Genomic DNA, 8,652 nt, shown 5'->3' with positions numbered 1-8,652 from the left:
CATCCTTGCAGTAGATGTTATTCAAGTAAAACAAAGCAGAATTATCTTTACCTGATTCCTCAGTTTCTTTTGTTTCTGTTTTTTCTTCTATTTCATCATCAGACATCTCCATTTCTTCTTCTCTCCTGATTCCCATTAATTCATCATTATGTATGTTACGGATTTCCTAAAGTTAAAAGGTATGCTTTTTAGGTGGGAAAGCCTCAAAAATGTTGATAAAACGACCAGAGTTAAGGATAAGATAAAGCAGGTTTGTTGACATATAACAAAATTTCAGAGTTCTCTAAGGGCAAAGGCAAAGGCAAAGGCAAAGGGTCATGTTGAAGCTAAAATAATCTCAATAAAACAAAGCAGACTTTGTACACTCTGTCTTTCATTAGGCTTTCTTTCCATACCCAGAGCTCTGGCAGTTGATAATTTTTATATCCCTCTCATATCAGAAAGTACTTGTTTTCAAGTTTTTTTGGGTAGAGTATTCAACAGAACTCTTACTCAAACTTTTGCAGGTTTAGAAGTTACAGCAAAAATGAGTAGTCAGGAATGAGCTTCTACCAGATCACCCCTTCCATCTATATATATAAAAGCCCTGTGACTGGAACGGGGGAACGACCAGAATGACCAGAATGACTGGTGGCTATGACTTGCATTGTGGCAGCCAACCAGCCTGATCCGGGCCCTGATCGGCCCCCCTCCCATCCCGGGACAACCTGGCCCCCGATCGGTCCCCAACACCCCGATCAGGGGCGGGGTTGACTGCCAACCAACCACGGCCCCTGTCCCCTGTCAGCCTGGTCCAATGGGCCCCCTGTGCACGAATTCATGCACCTGTGCACGAATTCATGCACCAGGCCTCTAGTAGATAATAAATATACTTTGCAAACAAAACACAAAACCAAAGCAAACCCCTAACTACTTAATGTCAGTGGAGAGTGAACAAAAGCAGGCATATTCTGAAGAGGAGCTGACACTTGGAAGAAGGGTGTGGGTCTCCCAGTTTTTAAAGGGCCTTTTAGTCTGGGAGCAACCACCTCACAGGACTGCTAAATTTTTAATAGAAAATCCATGTTCTTTATATCTTAAAGAAGTAAATAAGAGAGTGCAGGGTAACCACAGTCTCAGAACAAAGGGAGGCAAAGATAGAGAAATTCAAATTCTGTGAATAAGATCTATTCAAATTTCTAGATAACCCATGAATCATAGAAGCACAGTGCAGATTCCAAACAACACAGCTAAGGCTAAAAGAACTGAATTGAGATTTGAGCTGCCATCTGAGATAGATAATTTTTAGCTTAACTCTAATAAAGAAAATTACTATTTAAAACAAAGCAGGGCCAAGTCAACATTCTTTGAAAGAACATGAAATAATCCAGAGTTTTAAAATATTTTTAATATTTAAAAAATATTCAGCCCAACCTGCGTGGCTCAGTGGCTGAGCATCAACCTATGAACCAGGAGGTCATGGTTCTATTCTGGTCAGGGCACATGCCCAGGTTGTGGGCTCAATCCCCAGTGGGGGACGTGCAGAAGGCAGCCCATCAATGATTTTCTCTCATCATTGATGTTTCTATCCTCTCTCTCTCCCTTCCTCTCTGAAATCAATAAAAAATGTTAAAAAAGAAAAAAAATATTCACAATGTACAGGAAAAGCCCCAAATTACATGACACAAAGAACTAGGATGAGATGATCCATCTTCAAGAGAAAAGACAATCAACAGAGACCAAACTTGAAATCAACCAGATACGGCATTTAGCAGACAAGGAGTTAATGCAGCTATTATAATTATCTCAGTGATATAAAGAAAATATATTTATAATGAATGAAAAGGTAGTAAGCCTTAGTTGAGAAGTAGAAACGTTTAAAAAGAACCAAATGGCAATTCTAAAACTGAAAAATACAATATCTGAAGATATCTGAAATAAAAGTAATTGGATAAACCTAACAGTAGAATGCAGATGACAAAATAAAGAGAGAACTCAAAGAGAATAATGCACATTTACCCAATCTGAAGAACAGAGAGAAACTAACTGGAATCACAGGAATAGGGGAAACTAAATTATTCAAAATCTTTAAAGAAAAAATAGTTGAAGATTTCTCAAATTTGATGAAATAGATTACTCTATATATTCAAAGAACTCAGTGAATCCAAAGCAGGATATGTGTGAAAAAAAGTATGACTAGGAATATCATAGCAAAACTGCTGAAAACCTTTAACTCTTTAACTAAACTTATTGTGATAATCACTTCACAATACATGTAATTAAAGTCATTAATTACATCTTAAACTACAGTACTGTATGTTGTTTATGTCTTATAAAACTTAAAAAAAAGAGAGAAATCTTCAAAGCAGCCAGAAAAAAACAACACATTAAATGCAAGGCATTATCAATAGAATATTTTGATGTTTTTTAGAAACAACAAAGGCCAGAAGTCAGGGGAACAATATCTTTAAAGTACAGGAGAAAATAAAAATATCTATTTGCTCAGAGTTCTATATTCAGAGAAAATATCTTTCAAGAATAAAGATACGATAAATATATTTTTAGACAAATGTAAATGCAAGAATTTGTCACCCAAAGACTTGTACCATAAGAAATGCTGAAGAAAGTACTTCAGACTGAAGGGAAGTGCTACCAGATGTAAATGCAGGTCTTCAGGGAGGCATGAAAACATTGGAAATGATCAAGATCACACTGGGAAAGTCACTTTTTCAAAAAGTGTAAATATGAGAATTGTGTATTTTGGAGCAGCTTATAATCATTTAGAGGCCACTTGATGCCAGTTAAAATCTCCTCAGCACTGAGCTGCGTATTCCTTGCCAGGTTAGCTCCAAATGGCCCGTAATACAGGAAATATCCAAAGGTGTATGGTGAAAAATACTTCCACTTAGAGGGATTATAAATATTTCAAATATATTTCTTAATATTTAATGCCACTGGTAATAACTATCTAAATTAATATCCTTCTTTGTTATTGCTTTTATCAGGAAAAATAATGATTTCTATATCAGTTTTCACTAAAGATAAATAAAAATAACTTTGAAAAAAGTGAGCTACTCAATGCTATCATTGATAGTTAAGAAGTAATCCTATCTAATAATAGACAAACATGGTAATTGACCATACCTTCGCTACGCCTCCCATTGGTTAATCAGCAAAATATGCAAATTAACCACCAACAAATATGGAGGCTAATTTGCATACTGCAGGCAGGGTGGGACAGTGCTGCAGGACAGCACAGCTGCCAGTGCAAGCCACTATCCCGGGCTGCAGGCCCGCCCCAGAAGCCACCCAGAAGCCGGTGATTGGGGGGAGATGGGGGTCCCCTGCCCAGGCCTGACACCTCTGGGGGAGGGGTCAGGCTAGGCAAGGGGCCAATCTGGCGATTGGAAGATTGTGGAGATTCGGGCTCTGGCCGAGGTGTCAGGCCTGGGTGGGGGGGCGGAGCTGGCAATCGGAGGGTCTGCGGGTCCCCTGCCCAAGCCTGAAGCCTGGGCCAGGGGCATCAAGCCTGGGTGGTGGGTGGAGCCCGTGAGAGGGGATATGGGGGTTCCCCTGCCCAGGCCTGAAGCCTGGGCCAGAGGCGTCAGGCCTGGGTGGGGGGCGGAGCCAGCAATCGGAGGGATCTGGAGGTCCCCTGCCCAAGCCTGACACCTTGGCAAGAGGTGTCAGGCCTGGGCGGGGGGGGCGGAGCCGGTGATCAGGGGAAGATGGGGGTTCCCTGCCCAGGCCTGACACCTCTGGTGGAGGCGTCAGGCCTGGGCAAGGGGCCAATCTGGCGATCGGAGGGTGATGGGGGTTGACGCCTCTGGCCGAGGCATCAGGCTTGGGCCAGGGTGGAGCCGGTGATCGGGGGGAGATGGGGGTCCCCTGCCCAGGCCTGAAGCCTGGGCCAGAGGCGTCAGGCCTGGGGGGATATGGGGAGGGGGTGGCCAAGCCAGCGATTGGTGTGAACTACAGAGGAAACACCTTTTCTGACCGCTCATTGGTTAAACTCCCTGTATGCCACTGGTAATATTCTTAGTAACTTGGGTAATAAGAATCCAAAAAGGTGATCTAGGGTTTTTCATCACACTCCTGGTGAAAAAAACGAAGGTCCTCTGCTGGAAGGCTAAGAAATGTCATATCCTTCCCTAGCTGGTTTGGCTCAGTGGATAATGCCTTGGCCTGCCGATGGCAGGGTCTGAGTTCAATTCTGACCAAGGGCATGTACCTAGGTTGCAGGCTCCTCCCTGGCCGGGGCCCAGGTCAGGGCTCATGTAGGAGGCAACCAATCAAAGTGTACCTCTCGCCGAAACCGGTTTGGCTCAGTGGATAGAGCGTCGGCCTGAGGACTGAAAGGTCGCAGGTTCGATTCCGGTCAAGGGCATGTACCTGGGTTGTGGGCACATCCTCAGTAGGAGATGTGCAGGAGGCAGCTGATCGATGTTTCTCTCTCATCGATGTTTCTAACTCTCTATCTCTCTCCCTTCCTCTCTGTAAAAAATCAATAAAATATATTAAAAAAAAGTGTACCTCTCACTTTGATGTTTCTCTCTGTCTTTCCCTTTCTCTTCCACATTCTCTAAAAATCAATGGAAACATATCCTCAGGTGAGGATAAAAAAAAATAAAGAAATTATTATTATATGAAAGACACATCTTGAAAATGCCTAAAGAAAGTTGTCATTTTTTCATGGTGAAGGGACTGGAGTCCATGTTGATGAAAACACCTTGCTGGCTGCGGTGACTGGCAGTGGCTGCAGCAGTGGGGTGATGGGGCTGGTGCCTTCCCCTGATCAGCCCGGTCACCTCCCACAAAGGGAGGCTAGACTGCGGCTTAGGCCCTATTCCCAAGGGGAGCAGGGAGCGGGCCTAAGCCGTCAGTAGGACATCCCCTGAGGGCTCCCAGTATGTGATAGGGGGCAGGCTGGGCTGAAGGACATCCCCCTCCAGTGCACAAATTTCATTCACCGGGCCCCTAGTCTATATATATAAAAGCCTAAGTGACTGTTATGACTGAATGACTGGTCGACCAGTCGCTATGACGCGCACTGACCACCAGGGGGCAGATGCTCAATGCAGGAGCTTCCCCCTGGTGGTCAGTGTGCTCCCACAGCCAACCTCCCATGGCCCTTCCCCCTGGCCAGTTCCCCCCTCCTCACTGGCCCCAATCGGAGGGGGGAGGGTTGGCTGGCAAGGGGGAGGGACCGCAGGAGATTGGCCTGCTGGCCCCATCAATGGCCCTGATTGGGGCCTGGCAAGCCAACCTCCCAGGGTCCCTCCCCCTAGCCAGCTGTCCCCCGGATAGGCTTCTTTCGCTGGCCAGGCTGAGGGACCCTGCCCATGCACGAATTTGCACCAGGCCTCTAGTAGAAAAATAAAAGTAATAGAAAATAGAAATACTAACATAGCATCCTTCATGTGCTGCAGGGGCATTACATAAAATAGAAGAAAATGATGAGCTGCTTGAGAAAAATGAACCTTAAAGGGCTGTGACTAGAGAGAGATTTGTTATGTCTGATTTATACTCATTGTTCAGAGAAAAATAAATTGCTAATTTCTAAGAATTTATTCTATCTCATGAGTCTAGGTTTCAGTTATCATCAAAGAGCTGTTCCTGGAAAGGTGATTCTAATGAGGACTGACACTGACAAATTCAAGTATTGTAAAACTTACTATACCCGGAAAAGTCATGGCTCTCCTAGTTATTTAACAAAAATGTAAACTGTCAGAGGGTATAAACAAAGACCAACTCTCAATTCACAAACATGATGTCTAACTCTAGGAAAGTTATTGTGTTTTTCAAAAGAATAAATTATGTTCATTCTAGAGAAATGCCCCAGGGCAAGAAGATGTTACTGAGAGCTAAGACATGCCCTGTAGCTGCTCAGCATCCACATGGCATCTTTCTGTTTCCAGCTCGTCAAGAAAGCATAATATCTTCTTAGAAGTATAAACAGTTTAATGGCTAAGTGATACAGCTTATCTAGAGGTACCTCACATTTCTTAAAAAATCCCTAGAAATATAACATACCTATTGACAACTTTTACCTCAGTGCCTCAAATTACTTCATGAACAAGAGTTACTGGTTCTTTTCATTGATAATGAAATAAGGATAGGAAAAACTAAGAAGATATTTGCTTTAAGTTATTTAGTCTGGCATGCAAAGTGGTTAGAGCCCTCTAACCACTAGACAATCTTTCCTTTTTACATATTTTTAAATTAATTTTAGACAGGAAGGGAGAGGGAGAGAGAGATAGAAACATCAATGATGAGAGAGAATCATTGATTGGCTGCCTCCTGCATGTCCCACACTGGGGATCGAGCTTGCAACTCAGGCATGTGCCCTTGACTGGAATTGAACCCGGGACCCTTCAGTCCACAGACCGATGCTCTATCCATTGAGCCAAACCAGGTAGGGCTAGGCAATCTTTCTTAGCTACAAAGAAACTAAGGCCTGTATCATGACTCTTCTATAAATATCTGATACTAAGTCACATGAATATAATAGAAAGCAGAGAACACCAGAAGTTAAAAGGTACAATACTCCCGGAAACTTATAAAGAGCATTTAGTAAATGACAGTACCCCCCTAAGTAAAGCAAGTGAGATTTTAATTCTTTGATAACCTTAACGTAAAACCCCTTGATAGCTAAGATACCTGTTTTTTGTATTCTATGGTGGATCAAGAGAGCTCTACTTTGGGAAGCAAACCCTAACAAATACCTTCAGAGTGCAAGGTTGAAAGGTAGCATTTACCTAAGGAAGGCACTCCACCAACCTTGGACATAGATGCAGGCAGGAGGAGGATTCTGAGCCACTGAAGTTCAGGGAGCATGAGAAATAGCTGTGCTTCCCAAATTTGCCTCCTCCCCAACCCTGACATTTGGATTCAGTGCAAAACCAAAAGAGTGGCAATGGCATGTAAAAACATTTTCCAGACATTTTCATTTGTAAATCTCTACTTGAAATTGAGTGGGTCATGTCACTGACAGACTACATAAAAAAGGTAAGATAACCTTCCTAAAGTATCTATACCACTCTCTTGCCCATAGTAGGCCTGCAATATTTTTTATCTAAACAGTGAACTGTTGGTGATTTCTGAAAATGTGTTATAATGGCTTTGAGTCTGTTCTAAAAATGGTAACTTTTCTGAAGCTCAGAAATACACACACTTCTTCACAATTGAGGACAAAGCACTTTCAACACAGAAGAAAACTGAAACCATAGATAGAGGAAATTACATGAAAAGAATAATCTGTGTATCTGCTGACATTCTTGATTCATCATAAAATAAGCAAATCATAAATCAGTCCCTGTTAACTATCTAAAACTACTTAAAAGTTTAAAAATTTTATGTGCACTTAAATTCATCTTTTATATACTCATGTTTTTATAGAAACATGATTATTAGAAAAGCAAAATTCCTTGCTAATTGTGTAACAAAACTTTACTTACCCAGATTTTCAACATTATTAGGATATGTGGTGTGGAAAGGGTGAAATGAAGGAATTGAAAAGAGCAGGGGATAGGTACGTAGCTTCTACACTTACATAGAAATTTGATTCTGCGATATCATTCAATACAATGAAGCAAAGCACAAACAGATTCTTAATCAATGCCTATTGTATGATACATAATAGAAATACAAATTAGATTGATCCAAATTTTGTTTTATGTGTTTTGATGGCTGAAAGCCAATAGCTAATGTTAATGCAAATGGGCCCTAAAACAAGGGTATGCAGATGACTTGAACATCTATCTGTAAACAGGTCTTCAGAGTTTGAAATGGTAAGCCTAGAAATCTAGAGAGAAAGTTATGTTAGCAATCACAGAATTTCATTTTACAAGAATGCTAGTAATCACCAAGTCCCTTTTCCTCTGGCTCAATGGTATAAATCACATATTAGGGAGCATGCAAGAGGTATCTTTTAGTGCCTACTGCCATTGCTCTAGTTTCGATATGTTATCCAAGGTTTAACGTCTAATCTAGGCCAGCTTCTCAGGAAGAGAAACATGCAGGTTTTAAATGTTCTTGTAGAAAAATTGTTCCCACAACACAGAACTGTCAGTAAAGTCATTACAGACACTAACTTTTAGAAAGGGGAAGGACTTTAGACGTCTTTTATTAGCCTTTCCAGTTGTATCAGCAGCAGCCTCACACACATGTAAATCAGGAAAATAAATCAATGAAAAAGATTCATTAGCAAACTAGTCTGCCTGACATATGCTAACAAAAGTGAGTGCTTAAACACTCTGTCTTCAGGGACGTTTTATTCTTACTCCATAACCTATCTTTAACCATAGTAAGTCAGTGCTGGCCGCTAGTAGGAGGATGACAATTAGACAAGGAATAGGTAATTTGTGACACCAGGAGGTCACCAGCTGGCATATTCCCAGAGGCAACTGGTAAAAAATGCTCAATATCAGAGACTTCCAATTTGAAGAAACCCCTGATTTAGGAGTTGTAGCTTCAATGCCTAGGAAAAAAAATAAAAGCAAGTCTAGTTGAAGTCACTGAGATGTTCTGATTCTCAGTGGGGTGCTATTTGGCAGCTTCTGCCACAGTCTTTTCACAGCAAGGGTTCAGGAATCTGGAGAAGGGCTGCACATAAATGAATAGAGACTACACAAGAAATATGAATTTGGAAGACATTGGGGGAGCCAGACAGAA

At 41.8% G+C, this 8,652-nt stretch overlaps 1 protein-coding gene across 4 annotated transcripts in view; it reads right to left on the bottom strand.

Annotated features, from left to right (window-relative positions):
• ENOX2 (ecto-NOX disulfide-thiol exchanger 2) overlaps nt 1-8,652 on the bottom strand; it is a 292,266-nt gene that overhangs the window by 25,646 nt on the left and 257,968 nt on the right. For all 4 annotated transcript variants that reach the window (XM_023757943.1, XM_023757939.1, XM_006082096.3 and 1 more), the window contains one exon: nt 52-166. In XM_023757943.1, the coding sequence (XP_023613711.1) occupies nt 52-166 (115 nt within the window). The remainder of the gene's footprint in view (nt 1-51; nt 167-8,652) is intronic.

This window comes from Myotis lucifugus, unplaced genomic scaffold (genome assembly GCF_000147115.1).
Source record: "Myotis lucifugus unplaced genomic scaffold, Myoluc2.0 scaffold_2, whole genome shotgun sequence".
Classification (NCBI taxonomy): Eukaryota; Metazoa; Chordata; class Mammalia; order Chiroptera; family Vespertilionidae; genus Myotis; species Myotis lucifugus.
Note: the sequence above shows the minus strand (reverse complement) of the source record. Positions and strands in the feature narration are given on the sequence as shown.